This window comes from Staurois parvus, unplaced genomic scaffold, assembly GCF_062004578.1.
Source record: "Staurois parvus isolate SC_StPar_1 unplaced genomic scaffold, SC_StPar_1.0 ptg000173l, whole genome shotgun sequence".
NCBI lineage: Eukaryota > Metazoa > Chordata > Amphibia > Anura > Ranidae > Staurois > Staurois parvus.
In genome coordinates, this window is record NW_028317969.1 from 4,965,001 (window position 1) to 4,981,984 (window position 16,984).

The following is a 16,984-nucleotide window of genomic DNA, read 5'->3' on the forward strand; positions in this document are numbered from 1 at the left end:
AGATCAAAAAACTCTTAGTAAGAGAAATCCAATATCTTTTCTCATTACTATGCAGATATAATAACCACCATAGAAAAAAAAAGCAGCACAGGGTTTACCTTCTCCTTGTTGGGAATACAACAGCATGTACTATAATGTACTATATACAGTATTCTGTGGTAATATCACTTGACCAGTAGATGGCACTGTACGCTAAAGGTTACTAGTTGTGTATGTGTAAAACTTGCTGCTTTTTTCTTCTTCTCTATCATCTCTTCAGGAAGTAATGAGTCTGTAACATGTCTGCTGTTATACAGTCTGCATGAAATGTGCTCTGTATGTTTGTAACTTAAGCCACACAAGTAAAGCCTGAATTCTGCTATCACTACCAGTGTCTTCTATAACACATAACCAACAGGTTATGGGCCCAGCTCCAGACACTGGAAAAAGGAGAACTACAAGCAAGTAAGTGCTGCATTTACAATCCTACCAATTCACTGAAAGATGGCAAGTGCTTCAGATATGAAGTTTACAATAGCAAAGCTCAACAACACCAACTACCAGTTATGGAAGTTTAAGCTTGAAATGCTGTTATCCAAAGATGACTTGTGGCAGGTACTAGATACACACAGACCCAATGACAACCCGGAAGAATGGGACAGAAAAAACAGGCAAGCAAAAGCAGTCATAAGCCTGTTAGTGGAGGACGATCAACTCATTCATATAAAGGGAAGAAAGCACAGCTAAAGGTATGTGGACTGCATTACAAAAGCTGCATGAACGTGCAAACCTAAACAGTAAACTATATCTACTACGCAAACTGTATAAGATGAGGCTGGAAAAAGGGCAGGAAATGGGTGAACATGTAAATGCCATGCTAGAAATTGTGGACCAGCTGGGTGCAATAGGTGAAGAATTGAAAAGCAACCATGTTGTGGCGCTACTTCTGTGCAGCCTTCCAGAATCATACAGTGCCCTTATAAATGCTCTAGAAACTAGACCGGAAACTGAACTGACGCTAGAATATGTTAAGGGAAAATTAATTGATGAATACAGTAGAAGAAAGGAAAATTTGCATAGTGAAGAGAACGAGGGACCAGAGGCAGCTCTGAAGGTGCATGAAGGCATAAGACAAAGCAAAGAAACCAGGGTATGTTTTCGCTGCAAAAAGGCCGGTCACCTGAAAAAGAACTGTTCAATCTGGAAAGCTGAGCAGCGAAAGCGGGAGCTGCCCACAAGCGAAAGAGCTAAAGCGGTCATGAAAGAAAATGAAAGTGCATCATGGAGTGGTACTTTTAAAGTGACTCAGAATAGTACCTCACATGGATGGTACATTGATTCAGGGGCAACAAGTCACATGAGAAGCGACGAGACATTCTTCACAGAAATTGATTTTAGTGTAAAAGATAAAGTCTTCCTAGCAAATGGGAAAAGTATTACAGCAGAAGATAAAGGTCAGGGATTTCTGAACTGCAAAACGCCATCAGGGGGCAAGCAGAGCATCCTTGTAAAGAATGTTCTATATGTTCCAAGCCTAGAAGGAAGCCTCCTATCAGTTAAAACCCTTGCAAGCAATGGACTCACTGTCTAGTTCAGAGGTAATGAATGCACAATTCAAAATGGAAAGCAAATTCTAACAAGAGGAAGATTAAATGAACATCTGTACAAACTCATCACTGAAAGTGAGAAGGCTAATGCGGCAACTCATAACCCACATGACAAGTGCATCCACCTGTGGCATAGAAGACTGGGGCATCGAAACCCAGAAGCTATAAAGGACTTTGCAAAGAGAGGTCTATCAGAAGACATGAAAATATTGCCTTGTCACACACTCAGCAAGTGCACGTGTTGCATCAAAGCAAAGGCCACCCGAACCCCTCTTCCACAGACTAGTCAGAGTAAAACCATTAAATCCATGGAACTGATACACAGTGATGTGTGCGGACCAATGAAAAACATCACACCTGGCGGGAACAGATATTTACTGACTTTCATCGACGATTATTCCCGGTACACAATAACGTATCTAATGAAGCACAAAAGTGAGACATTAGAAAAATTTCAAGAGTTTGAAGCTATGACAAGCAACAAGTTTCAAAGGAAACCTGGAATAATACGCACTGACAATGGAGGGGAATATATGAATAAAGAGATGGAATCATACCTAAAGAAACAAGGTATTATACACCAAACAACTGTACCATACACTCCTGAGCAAAACGGTGTAGCTGAAAGAAAGAATCGCACTCTTGTAGAAATGACAAGATGTATGATTACGGACGCTGCCTTACCTAACAAATACTGGGGAGAAGCAATAATGACTGAAACATACCTACAAAACAGGCTCCCATCAAAAGCTATTGAGAGTACACCATATGAAATGTGGAATGGATCAAAACCTAACGTAGGACACATCAGAGTATTTGGCTGTAAAGCATATGCCCACATTCCAAGTCAGAAAAGCTTCAAGCTGGAGAACAAAGCCATAGAAGGCATTCTGGTTGGCTACAGTGAGCAGAGTAAGGGATATAGAATCCTTTGTCCAAAGACCAACAAGGTCACAGCAAGCCGCAGTGTTTATTTTGATGAAAGTGAAGCACCAGATAATACAATTCTTGAAAAATGTGGAGATGATTTACACACTGAATCGGCAAGAGACACTGATTTATGCGAAGCAGGACAAGAGCCAGAACAAGAAGTGGAACTTACAATCAACGATCCAATAGAACCCACTGAACAACAAGAAATCAGAAGATCCTCTCGAATGACAAAAGGGATACCACCCCGCAGGTTATCATACGCTGCTAAAACACATCAAACACAGGAGCCAACATCCTGGGAAGACATAGAAACTTTGCCGAGAAGGGAAGCCGATCAGTGGAGAAAAGCAGCTGAAGAAGAAATAAAATCACTTTGAGAAAATAAAACTTGGTCACTAACAGAACTCCCTCCTGGTCGCAAAACCATCGGAAACAAGTGACTGTTGCACTCTCTTCAACTGAAGTGAAATACATAGCAGCAGCACATGCATGTCATGAATCCATTTGGATTCGTCAACTTCTACTAGACATGGGACTGAATATGTCACAACCCACACCCAACTTTGAAGACAATCAGGGATGCATAAAGCTTACACACTCTGAGAAAATTAACCCAAGAACCAAGCACATTGATGTAAGATATCATCTGCTCAGAGACATGCAAGAACAAGGGGTTATCGACATCCAGTACTGCCCATCAGAGGAGATGACTGCAGACGCACTCACCAAACCTTTGCCAAGGGAACGTCATTGTTTTCTACAAAAGAGACTAAATGTCATATGCCGTTGAGAAGGGGTGTTGGGAATACAACAGCATGTACTATAATGTACTATATACAGTATTCTGTGGTAATATCACTTGACCAGTAGATGGCACTGTACGCTAAAGGTTACTAGTTGTGTATGTGTAAAACTTGCTGCTTTTTTCTTCTTCTCTATCATCTCTTCAGGAAGTAATGAGTCTGTAACATGTCTGCTGTTATACAGTCTGCATGAAATGTGCTCTGTATGTTTGTAACTTAAGCCACACAAGTAAAGCCTGAATTCTGCTATCACTATCAGTGTCTTCTATAACACATAACCAACACTCCTTGCTCTTCTCTTGCTGTAAAAAATCTGGGAAAAATTATTATGTATCTGTTCATCCAAAACTGCTATTTCACTTTCTGGTACTGGAAAGTTTAAAGTGGTCGTAAATCTCAGACATGAAATATCATATCCCATATCACATGAGCAAAGCATATCCCTCTATAATGTGTACTTGCCTCAATCCAGAGCACTGAGTGTCATTTCTGTCTGCTGCCTCATTCCTCTGCTAACAGCACAGGTCACTTATGACAAATTTTCCAGATACCAAGAAAAAAAAAAACTAACAGGGGAGGGAGATCCAGCACATAGCCTGCGAATGACAGCCTCAGCTCTGTTCCCGTGTGCTGTGTGGAGGGAATTGTGTCCCTTCCCTCCAATCAGGGCTCAGAGCTCTCCTTTTTAAGTTTAACTTCAACTCTCCGCCCCTTTGCTTTTAAGATCTGAGAGATCCTGTGTAAATTCTGAACTTTGAACAGATGTAGAGGAGAGAATACTGCAAATAAACAGGTACAACATATGTAGGAGGATGTGTTTCATCTCTCTGTCACCTGAGGCCACTCCTTTAGGTCTCACTCCAGCCCATTTTTTTTAGCCTTGGATGCTGAATACTCAAAATTTCTATCAGGTTCTGTGACCTCATTGGGAAGCTTTTCCCTCACTTCCTGCCCCATAGTCACCTGTGATGTGTCAGTGATGCAGTAGTCACCTGTGATGTGCCAGTGATGTAGTAGTCACCTGTGATGTGCCAGTGATGTAGTAGTCACCTGTGATGTGCCAGTGATGCAGTAGTCACCTGTGATGTGCCAGTGATGCAGTAGTCACCTGTGATGTGCCAGTGATGCAGTAGTCACCTGTGATGTGCCAGTGATGTAGTAGTCACCTGTGATGTGCCAGTGATGTAGTAGTCACATGTGATGTGCCAGTGATGCAGTAGTCACAAGGACAGGAAGGCATAGAGAGCACAGGGCCAATCAGCACTGTCAAGAGAGAGGTCGGGGTCCTGCATTCTCCGACAGCAGAATGAAAACTCCTCCCACAAGCTGTATTTAGTGTCCTGCTGGACACTGATATAAGTCACAAGACTGCTATAACTGCTGATGAGAAAAGGTATTTAGCTGTTTATATTTACTACAACATGTTCTGTGTACTGTGGGAGACCAGATATAGTGAATGCAGGGTCCTGGGAGACCAGATATAGTGAATGCAGGGTCCGGGGAGATCAGATATAGTGAATGCGGGGTCCTGGGAGACCAGATATAGTGAATGCAGGGTCCGGGGAGACCAGATATAGTGAATGCAGGGTCCAGGGAGACCAGATATAGTGAATGCAGGGTCCTGGGAGACCAGATATAGTGAATGCGGGGTCCGGGGAGACCAGATATAGTGAATGCAGGGTCCTGGGAGACCAGATATAGTGAATGCGGGGTCCTGGGAGATCATAAAGAGTGAATGCGGGGTCCTGGGAGACCATATATAGTGAATGCCGGGTCCTGGGAGACCAGATATAGTGAATGCGGGGTCCTGGGAGACCAGATATAATGAATGCAGGGTCCTGGGAGATCATAAAGAGTGAATGCGGGGTCCTGGGAGACCATATATAGTGAATGCCGGGTCCTGGGAGACCAGATATAGTGAATGCGGGGTCCTGGGAGATCAGATATAGTGAATGCAGGGTCCTGGGAGACCAGATATAGTGAATGCGGGGTTCGGGGAGACCAGATATAGTGAATGCGGGGTTCTGGGAGATCAGATATAGTGAATGCAGGGTCCTGGAAGACCAGATATAGTGATTGCGGGGTCCTGGGTGACCAGATATAGTGAATGCGGGGTCCTGGGTGACCAGATATACTGAATGCAGGGTCCTGGGAGATCAGATATAGTGAATGCGAGGTCCTGGGAGACCAGATATAGTGAATGCAGGGTCCTGGGAGATCAGATATAGTGAATGCAGGGTCCTGGGAGACCAGATATAGTGAATGTAGGGTCCTGGGAGACCAGATATAGTGAATGTAGGGTCCTGGGTTTAGTAACACTTTAACAAATACAGAGCTGCACATTCGATTGCATATTATATCTGCCTAGTGTTCAGTTTTAAAGTGTTACTAAACCCACAACAGTAAAATCAGTCTGTATATGCAGTAATGCTTGTTATACTCACTGTGGACCCTAAGGTGTTAATCCTCTGCATTGTGTAAAAAGGCTGTTTGATCCTGTCTTCTCTGCCCTTCCTCTTATTCAAATGTCCACCTGATAAGACAGACTGAACCGTAGCCATTCTGCACATGCTCAATGTAGTGTGTATTACTAGTGTAAGGTATTCCCCCTTTCCTGGAATCCTTATATTCTTATTTCTTATATTTTCTTTGTGCTGCGCAGCGTCTGGGTGTGGCACGGGCTCGATCGCGATCGGGCAATCAAAGTAACCACAACTAGAGAGGTTTTTTTTTTTCCTGGGAGAGTGCATGTGATCAGCACAGGGCCAATCAGCACAGTCCAGACAGAGGTCAGGGGTTTGGCATCCTCCTAGAGCAGAAAGAAAGCTCCTCCTACAAACTGTAACCAGTGCTCGGCAGGACACTGATAGAAGTCACAAGACTGCTCTAACTGCTGATGAGAAAAGGTATTTAGCAGTTTCTATTTACTAAAATAATTGCATTTCTATGTTCTGTGTACTGTGGGAGATCTGATATAGTGAATGCAGGGTACTGGGTTTAGTAACACTTTAAGGCCTCCCTCAGACTTGCAGTCTGAGGTTGGCTGAGCCACAGTTTTACCACCCCCTAACCTCTTACCTTAAACTAGAGCAGAGGCCGGATGGGGTGGAACACATGGCAGAGCCCTGGCAAAAATGTTAACCCATGTCATGTTTGGCGGTCAGTACTCATGCCAAATGAGACCCATTTGAGTGAATGGGACTGTGCTGCAACCACCCTGCAACTGTGTGTAAAGCAATTTTTAGGGTTCAAACAGGTGATGAGGAAGTGACATATCACCTCCAAGCTGCCTGTCAACCATCCTCTGAAAAGTTATCCATTGTGGATGGTTTTCCAGAGGGATGACAAGGGCTGCCGTAACTGTAAACAAGCCCTGGTTAAGTCCTTGATCACACTGGATGCGAATTGGCATGTGATTTGCATGCCATGCGACTTGCAAATCACATGCCAAGTCGCATCCTATTGTCCGCTATTAGAGCAGTCATACCGATGTGGTTCCCACTTGGTCGGAGCCGAACCGATTTCTAAAGTAGTACATGCACTACTTTTGGTGCGATTCGCATAGACATCTGTGTCCAATGTCTTGCAAATCGCACCTCAAATCGGCATATCACCAGACTTTGAAATCGTACGATTTCACTGAAAGTCACTCGATTTCAAAGTCGGGTTTGATGTGACCACGGTGTAAGCCAAGAGCCACTTGCCGCCCGGCCTATAGTCAAATGACGGCCAGACGAACCTCTCGTCCCTCCGGGAGGGCGTCATATGACGTCCTTCCCAGATCGCGCTTTGCTCGTGTCCGCAGGGCCACGCTGTGACGAGATCTGTCACCGGCCATTTACCTCTGACACGGCCGATGACAGATCTGTGTACCGGCCCCATTGCCAGTACCATGTGACTTGCTGTGACCAATCACATCAGGTCACATGACAGTTGTATACAATGGATGGCTTCCTTTCATGCCATCCAATGTATACAAGTGTGTCTAGCTGTGAATGGTCACAATGATCACATGCACAGGCTGGGCCAATCAAAGCCCAGCTGTGTCATGTGATTAGTCATGCCCAATCTCAGCTAATCACAACAAAAAAAACCTGAATGAATCAATTTCATTCAGTTACATGCTTGCTTGTAGCACATAAATTCTTTGCTATAAGCAATCAAATTGTGTAAAAAATAAATAAATACTGATCACTTCCCCAAAGTAGTACAATGTTACTATGGTAACATTATACTACTTTGATCATAGCGTAATAGGGAAAAAAAAAATCTTAAAAAAATAAAAAAAAGTAATAAAAAATAAAAAAAAATAATTAAAAACAAAAAAAATGAAAAAAAATGATCAATTGTTTTTTTCGTACTGTCACCAGTCAGTGTCCCTGATCACCGCCACACCAGTTATATGATGACGCTGTACTGCACTGGTGTCAGTATGTAAAAAAAATTATGAAAATAATTTTTTTAATTTCTTTATTTTCCGAAAAATTATGACAAAAAAAATTACAACTTCAAAAAGCTCACCATTCCTCTTATGAAGTACGTCGGACTGTCTACTTTGCAAAAAGGGGTCATTTGGGGGATATCTGTACTGTTCTGATATTTTTGGGCCTCAAGAAATTAGATTGGCTGTCAGTACTTCAGGATTGATCAATTTTCAGATCTATACCATAGTTTGTGAACTCTATAACTTTCCTACAAACTAAATAATAAATACTGATTTGGGTTATTTTCACCAGACATGTAGCAGAATACATCTCGGCCTAAATTTATGAAGAACAATTATTTATTTGTAAACTTTTATAACAGAAACAAAGAAAAATGAGTTTTTTTTCACAATTTTCAGTCTTTTTTTGTTAATTTAGCAATACCACCAAAAAAAAGCTCTAGTTGTGTGAACAAAATGATAAAATTTTAGTTTGGGTACAGTGTTGCATGACCGCACAATTGTCATTCACAGTGTGAGAACACTGAAACCTGAAAATTGGCCTGGGCAGGAAGGGGGTGAAAGTGCCTGGTATGGAAGTGATTAACCACTTCCTGTCCAGACACTTTTACCCCCTTCCTGTCCAAGACAATTTTCAGCTTTCAGCGCTATCAAACTTTGACAATTGCACGGTCATGCAACACTGTACCTGTCAGGAATGGACTGGCCAGCAATGGTGGGACTCACCTGCCTTTTGATCTGCAGTACCAGGGCTGGCCAGTGGATGCTCCCAGCAATCAGAGACTCAACTTTGCAGCCAGCTAACACCTGGAACTGATTATGCTGGGGTATTTAAGGGATGGCCAGACCCACAGACTCTGCCTTGGTGTTGTGTTTGTCCTGGGCCCTGTATCTGTCCTGCATCCTGTTTCTGAACCGCTGCTGACTTCTCCTGCTCTGATCCCGGCTCGCTCCTGACCATCCCTCTGCCTGACCCTCTGTACCACGCTGCTTGCTACCTGTTCTGATCCCTGGCTTGTGACCCTGACCATCCCTCTGCCTGACCCTCTGTACTACGCTGCTTGCTACCTGCTGAACCTGGCCTGTGACCCCGACCAATCTCCTCTTGCTCCCCCTGTACCTACCTGCCCTATTGATATTGACCCGGCCTGCCTGACGACGCTTGCTTGTATGTACTGTTATCTGTGGGTGGTTGGTTTGGTTTGGTTGCACTGTATTATGTTTTAGTATTGCACTGCGTTTATGTTTGTATTGTTAGTGTTAATAAATTATATTGTTTATAACATATCTGAGGTCTGCGTTTCCCTGCGTCAGCCACACACCTCTGGTCACACCTGGGAGCCCTGACATTACACCAAGGCCAATCCTGACCAGAAGTGGCTGCACAGGGAAGCCATCTTGGCTTGTTGCTGGGAAGGATGGATCTGGATGAGGTTGTGTATTTATATCTGCTAGTGTTTGATGACAGGGAGTATGCTTATCAAACTCTAAAGGAGTATCCCCGGGATCAACTACTAGAATGTATACGGCTCGCTCATGTTCTAGTAGATCAGGGCACAGAGTTCTCTGAGGTGCAGCCTTTGATTGAGGTTTGTGCTGAGTTGGTTTCATCTGGTTCCCCCGAATGCAGGGATGAATTTTTGCCACCATTTAGTGCCGACCAGGTAGAGTCCCTGGTGTGGTTATTAGAGGATAATGTGGGTTACTTTCTGGAGCGTTATTCCACATGTTCACCACAGACACTAAGAGATTGTATAAACGCAGTGCAGTCATTGACCAGACAGGCTTTGTGTAAGCTCAGCTTTGTTCAACCCCTACTGCAGACATGGACAGACTTGTTGCACCCAGCCTCAGTCAGCTTACAAAGACCCAGTCCTGCTTCTAACTCTACTCCTGTATTCCCACCAGCTCCTCCAGTTACAGCCCAGTATACTTGGCTATCTACCGCATGTCAGTACCCTGTTCCCACTCGCTGCACCTATCCTGCCTTTAACCCTGTAAAAGAGCCCTCTGTAGCAACTGCTCCCTCTCCTGTTCCATCCTCCAGTTCTTCTCTGTCTCCAGCTGCTCCATTCGTTTGCAGACCTGCGTTTACTTGCAGTGCTCCAGTAGTTAAAACCAGAAAAAAGCGAAAATTCTTTCCAACCAATACCATCCTGCCAGTATCCAAACCGGTGAACCTGCCTTCCGTGACTCAGCCTGAAGCCTCTACTCAGCCTGAAGCCTCTACTCAGCCTGATGCCTCTACTCAGCCTGATGCCTCTACTCAGCCTGATGCCTCTACTCAGCCTGAAGCCTCTCTTCAGCCGGATGCCTCTCTTCAGCCGGATGCCTCTCTTCAGCCGGATGCCTCTCTTCAGCCGGATGCCTCTCTTCAGCCGGATGCCTCTCTTCAGCCGGATGCCTCTCTTCAGCCTGATGCCTCTCCTCAGCCTGAAGCCTCTCCTCAGCCTGAAGCCTCTCCTCAGCCTGAAGCCTCTACTCAGCCTGAAGCCTCTACTCAGCCTGAAGCCTCTACTCAGCATGATGAACTGATCCAGCCCGACGATCCTATTAGGCCAGTTGACTCGATGCCCGCTGTTGATCCAGATGATCCGGTACCTGATCCAGTGCCCGCTGTCGTGCCAATTGACTCAGAGCCCGCTGTCATACCTGGTGACCCGGTGCCCACTGCCTTGCCAGATGACGCGGTGCCCGCTGGCAAGCCAAATGACCTGATGCCTGGTGACCCAGTGCCCGCTGTCATACCTGGTGACCCGATGCCCGCTGTCGAGCCAGACAATCTGATACCTGATGACCCGGTGCCCACTGTCGTGCCTGTTGACTCGGAGCCCACTGTCTTGCCAGACGACTCGGTGCCCGCTGTTCCGCCAGTCGACTCGGTGCCAGCAGTCTTGCCAGACGACTCGGTGCCCGCAGTCTTGCCAGGCGACTCGGTGCCCGCAGTCTTGCCAGGCGACTCGGTGCCCGCAGTCTTGCCAGGCGACTCGGTGCCCGCAGTCTTGCCAGGCGACTCGGTGCCCGCAGTCTTGCCAGGCGACTCGGTGCCCGCAGTCTTGCCAGACGACTCGGTGCCCGCTGTTCCGCCAGTCGACTCGGTGCCCGCAGTCTTGCCAGACGACTCGGTGCCCGCAGTCTTGCCAGACGACTCGGTGCCCGCAGTCTTGCCAGACGACTCGGTGCCCGCAGTCTTGCCAGACGACTCGGTGCCCGCAGTTCCGCCAGTTGACTCGATGCCCGCTGTTCCGCCAGTTGACTCGATGCCCGCAGTCTTGCCAGACGACTCGGTGCCCACTGTCGTGCCTGGTGACTCGGTGCCCGCCGCTTCGCCTGGGGGCCCGAGACCTGTCGCTCCATCTGGGGGTCCGGCGCCCGCCGCTCCGCCTGAGGGCCCGAGACCTGTCGCTCCATCTGGGGGTCCGGCGCCTGCCGCTCCGCCTGAGGGCCCGAGACCTGTCGCTCCATCTGGGGGTCCGGCGCCCGCCGCTCTGCCTGAGGCCCCGAGACCTGTAGTTCCGCCTGGGGGTCCGGCGCCCGCCGCTCCGCCCGGGGGCCCGAGGCCTGTCGCCCCCGCCCGGGGGCCCGAGGCCTGTCGCCCCGCCCGGGGGCCCGGTGCCTGTCGCCCCGCCCGGGGGCCCGGTGCCTGTCGCCCCGCCTGGGGGCCCGGTGCCTGCCGCCCCGCCCGGGGGCCCGGTGCCTGCCGCTCCGCCCGGGGGCCCGGTGCCTGCCGCTCCGCCTGGTGGCCCGCTGCCTGCTGCTTCGCCTGGTAGCCCGATGTGCCTCTGCCCGGAGTCCTGCCCGATGTGCCTCTGCCCGGAGTCCTGCCCGATGTGCCTCTGCCCGGAGTCCAGCCCGATGTGCCTCTGCCCGGAGTCCAGCCCGATGTGCCTCTGCCCGGAGTCCAGCCCGATGTGCCTCTGCCCGGAGTCCAGCCCGATGTGCCTCTGCCCGGAGTCCAGCCCGATGTGCCTCTGCCCGGAGTCCAGCCCGATGTGCCTCTGCCCGGAGTCCAGCCCGATGTGCCTCTGCCCGGAGTCCAGCCCGATGTGCCTCTGCCCGGAGTCCAGCCCGATGTGCCTCTGCCCGGAGTCCAGCCCGATGTGCCTCTGCCCGGAGTCCAGCCCGATGTGCCTCTGCCCGGAGTCCAGCCCGATGTGCCTCTGCCCGGAGTCCAGCCCGATGTGCCTCTGCCCGGTGTGCCTCTGCCCGGAGTCCAGCCCGGTGTGCCTCTGCCCGGAGTCCAGCCCGATGTGCTTCTGCCCAGTGTGCCTCTGCCCGGTGTGCCTCTGCCCGGAGTCCAGCCCGATGTGCCTCTGCCCGGTGTACCACTGCCCGGAGTCCTGCCCGGTGTGCCAGTCTTTGATATCCCGCCAGTTACCAGACCCGGGCGGTGGAACATTTTTCCCAGCTAGGACTGTTTGGAGCGTCCTGAGGCCGCTCCTTGAGGGGGGGGTACTGTCAGGAATGGACTGGCCAGCAATGGTGGGACTCACCTGCCTTTTGATCTGCAGTACCAGGGCTGGCCAGTGGATGCTCCCAGCAATCAGAGACTCAACTTTGCAGCCAGCTAACACCTGGAACTGATTATGCTGGGGTATTTAAGGGATGGCCAGACCCACAGACTCTGCCTTGGTGTTGTGTTTGTCCTGGGCCCTGTATCCTGTGTCTGTCCTGCATCCTGTTTCTGAACCGCTGCTGACTTCTCCTGCTCTGATCCCTGTTCGCTCCTGACCATCCCTCTGCCTGACCCTCTGTACCACGCTGCTTGCTACCTGTTCTGATCCCTGGCTTGTGACCCTGACCATCCCTCTGCCTGACCCTCTGTACTACGCTGCTTGCTACCTGCTGAACCTGGCCTGTGACCCCGACCAATCTCCGCTTGCTCCCCCTGTACCTACCTGCCCTATTGATATTGACCCGGCCTGCCTGACGACGCTTGCTTGTATGTACTGTTATCTGTGGGTGGTTAGTTTGGTTTGGTTGCAGTGTATTATGTTTTAGTATTGCACTGCGTTTATGTTTGTATTGTTAGTGTTAATAAATTATATTGTTTATAACATATCTGAGGTCTGCGTTTCCCTGCGTCAGCCACACACCTCTGGTCACACCTGGGAGCCCTGACAGTACCCATAAGAATGTTTTACCATTTTTTTTTAGACAGATAAAGCTTTATTTTGGTGGTTTTTATTCACCGCTGGGATTTTTATTTTTTTTGCTATGTAAATGAAATGTCCAAACATTTTGAAAAAAAGTGTTTTTCTTATAAAATTTTGCAAATAAATAATCTTTCATCATAAATCTTGGCCAAAATGTATTCCATTATCTTTTTAGTAAAAAGAAAAATAAGCCAAATTAGTTTATAACCAGAAATTATAATTTTTAAACTTTTTTTTTTTTTTTTTTTATTACATACTGTCACCCTAGCAGTACAGTGTCCCCATGGTGACACTGTACTTACTTGTGGGGGGCAATGAAGATTTTTTTTTTTTTTTTTTTTACAGTGATTGCTTTTACACCCATATAGGATGTAAAAGCAATCATTTCTCCTTCTCTCTGTCTGCATTGTTGCAGCCATTGAGAACTACTGAGTGAGCTGTGATTGGTCACAGCTTGTCAAATGGTACAAGGCTGTTGTGAATAGCCTTGTACCATGTGACCTCTGTGATCATTCACAGATTTCACACGTAGTAAGCAATGATGTCACAAGTGACATCTTGTTTACTACTTTGCATGTGATCACTGATTAGCCAATCAGTGATCACATGATCGGGACCTCATACAGAGGTCCCGTCCGACGATCGGTGTTTCACTGTGTCTAGAGGACACAGCGGGCACCGGATTGCGGTGCTGCGTGCTCCCAGGGAGCGCACACAGCTAGAAATGGCGGGTGCCGTTTATGAACAGCAACCCGCCCCTGGAGTGCTACCGCCCTGCCGTTTATAAACAACAGGCGGATGGCAAGTGGTTAATACCTGGAGTGTTTCCATTGTGATCTGTGTCTTCTATAGAAGCTCCCCATCTTCCAAGAAGCTGTAAACAACCAAGTCGGCCATGGAAGGCAGCATAGTGAACCGGTGTCCAACCATTCACATCAGGACTGCTTGTATCCTGTTTGAAAGAAATAATCGATAAAAGAAACAGGATGATTTTCTGCATTACAGCATACACAGCGTATTTGTACCCTTCCCTTGTGAGGGTCAACCTTCCCCTCCGCTGCCATCTTCTTCTGGTTGTCCACCAAGTCTGGAGTCTTTTTTTCATCAGCCATTGGTTGGCAGTTGATGACATAACTTCTGAGCATGTGCATTGGAAGTTACATCATCCCAGCACCAGCTCTTGAATGTACACATGTGCGCCAATCAACGTACAACAACATTTGTTAACAGGAAGGGAAAGAGAATTTCAGCCGAGGAGACACAGGAAAATGTTCAAAATGTAAACTTAGTTCCGAACACAAGTTCACTTCCAGCACCCCAAGGCCTCCTTTCACCCTCTCCTAATTCTAAGAAATGTACTACATACACATCTTAAAACAATAACTCCACTCTCATGGGGAAAGAAAACCGCAAATGAAAAAAATATTTATATAGCATATAGAATTGCGACACAAGTCATATTGTACTTGAATGTGATTAAAATTGACCTTTCCATTTCAATCTGCATCTCTGCGATTTTCTGTAAAATACAATATAGCGATCTGGAGGTGTTCTGTACACAGATGGCGTACAGAACCCCCCCCCCCCCCAGAAATGTCATTTCCAGCTTGTGTGATTGGCTGCCTGATTTGTCCCAGAAGTCTGCACTAAGATACAAGTCAGATTTTGGGCATTCCGTACAACAAAAAAATGTTCATTTTTGGTGAGATACTCCCTAAAAGGAAATCATGTCTAAGGCTAGGTTCAAACCTATGCAGTTTGCACTTGATCCGTTTCTGCAGTGCTTTGTACGGTGCATTTTGCTTTTTTGCACATGTGTTTTTGATATGTTTTTTTTTTGCAACTTGGTGCTGGGAAGAATAAAACGCAAAAGGCATCAAAAATGCGTAAAAAACGCATCAAAAACGTAGACAGGGGGGCACCCGCAGCATACCCCTCCTGAGGGAGGTTACTTCAATTATGGAATGGGCCCAAGCCAACTTACAACTGCTAACAGCAATGTATGTGCCCGGTCGCTTGCATACCCAGGCAGATTATCTATTCAGAATGAGTTTGGACAACAATGAGTGGGTCCTATCACCTCACGTTTTTTGGAGCCTAGTGGCATGGGCCTTTCTTCCAGAGATAGATCTGTTTGCTTCTCTGGAGAATACCAAACTACCACATTTTTTTTCCAGGATCAGTCACACACAAGCTATGCGGGTGGATGCATTGACAGTGGCATGGAATTTCAAGCTTTACATGCTTTTCTGAATCATCTCCATTGACATTTATAGAACCAAAAACGCAACGTTTTGTGTTTAAAAAAGTCCCTGACCCTTTCCAAAAAACGCACCTGGTGAAAATGCGGAGATGTGAACCTGTCCCATAGGAAATCATGTTAAATGGACTTCATCATTTTCCCCTGATGAAGCCACATGACCTGGTGGCGTAACGCGTAGGGGAGGGGCTCTGACGTCACGACGCTTAAAGGCAACACACAGCAAGTATGCTACAGATTACAAAAGCACACAGTGGATTGATTTTACAACGTTTTAAAGCGATTTTAACTCTAATTACATGTGAGTGCACTACTTTGTTTAATAAATGTTTTAAAAAAAAGATCAGGCACTATGTTTTTTATTACTCTTTATGGTACATATACTTATGGAGAAAGAGTCCTAAGGAAATGAAGGGACCACTAACGTTGGAGAGTAACATTCCCATCCAGCTCTAAGTCCAATTAAAGGCACACAAGCCCTGTATGACCTCACTTAACGGTTTGGTCATATATACCAGGTGAGAGCACAGCCGGTGAAGGTGCACATTTTACTATTGGAGGATTGCACGTAAATCATTTCTGTCACATCACCAGAAGGAGTGTGAAGTCACGGATTGAATAAGGACATTTTTGTTGCAATAGTGCGATTTTAATTGCACATAGAATTTGTTTTGGATTGTACTTTGTTTTGATATCACATATTTTGATTGGCAGTGCAGCGCGACACAGTTATATATAATTTTGGATGTTAAATAGACTGCTGTGCGTTTCTGCAAAACGCAATACGCAGCAGAAAACGCATAGATGTGAAACTAGACTAACGGGGATGCAGACCCTGCCACTTTGCTTATTAGAGCCCTGCAGGTGCAGCAGTTGATTGATAATTATAAATCACTCCCATACAGATTCACTCCCCCATGGACACAGACAAACAAACAGCTGTTTCTTCATAGTAACAAAAGGTAGAAAAATCTGCAACAAAGTTTCTTAAAATCCCTGCAATGTACATAGATCACCCAGAGGGGAATGTTTTTATTCCTCAACAAAAGTGGAGTTCCTCTTTAATTCCAGTTGTCCTTCTTCATCTTCTCCATCTACAGCGCTGATCAGTCTTCAGCTTTACTGTGAGCCCAGGCTACATGCTTATAGTACACCAGATGGTGTCTCCATTACTGCGTACAAAGCAAACAACTCCTCCTAGTCTCCTGCACTCAAAAGTAGTCCTCACAGCTTGCAATAGGTTAGGGGTTATTCTTGTATATGCCGGGAAATGCCTCACCTTGCTGCCCTCTCAAGACTGGGGATGTCTCTGTAAACTGGACAAAGATAGAAATGAAAACAGAGGGCGCAACGGCCTAGTGCATTATCCTCAAGGCTTCACTTTATTCATCGAAAACATGGTAAGTATCATACTCAAAAACCAACAGATGTGTCTCAGCTCATCACAATACCCGTAACATCCAGCTCACGAAGCATAACAACTGATGGTGCAGATACAAAGAACCAACTTTGTTGACGCGTTTTGAGGCCTCAGAGAAAGGGGTAAGGCCTCGAAAAGCGTCAGCAAGTTGGATCTTTGTATCTGCACCATCAGTTGTCATGCTTCGTGACCTGGATCTTACGGGTATTGTGAAGAGCTGAGACACATCTGTTGGTTTGTGAGTATGATACTTACCATGTTTTCGATGAATAAAGTGAAGCCCTGAGGATAATGCACTAGGTCGGTGTGCCCTGTTTCCTTTCTCTCTTTGTCCAGTTTACAGAGACATCCCCAGTCTTGAGAGGGCAGCAAGGTGAGGCAT

At 46.8% G+C, this 16,984-nt stretch overlaps 1 protein-coding gene across 1 annotated transcript in view; it reads right to left on the reverse strand.

Annotated features, from left to right (window-relative positions):
• ANKRD42 (ankyrin repeat domain 42) overlaps positions 1 to 16,984 on the reverse strand; it is a 61,932-nt gene that overhangs the window by 28,954 nt on the left and 15,994 nt on the right. The window contains exon 5 of the mRNA XM_089676772.1: positions 13,739 to 13,874. Within this exon, the coding sequence (XP_089532898.1) occupies positions 13,739 to 13,874 (136 nt within the window). The remainder of the gene's footprint in view (positions 1 to 13,738; positions 13,875 to 16,984) is intronic.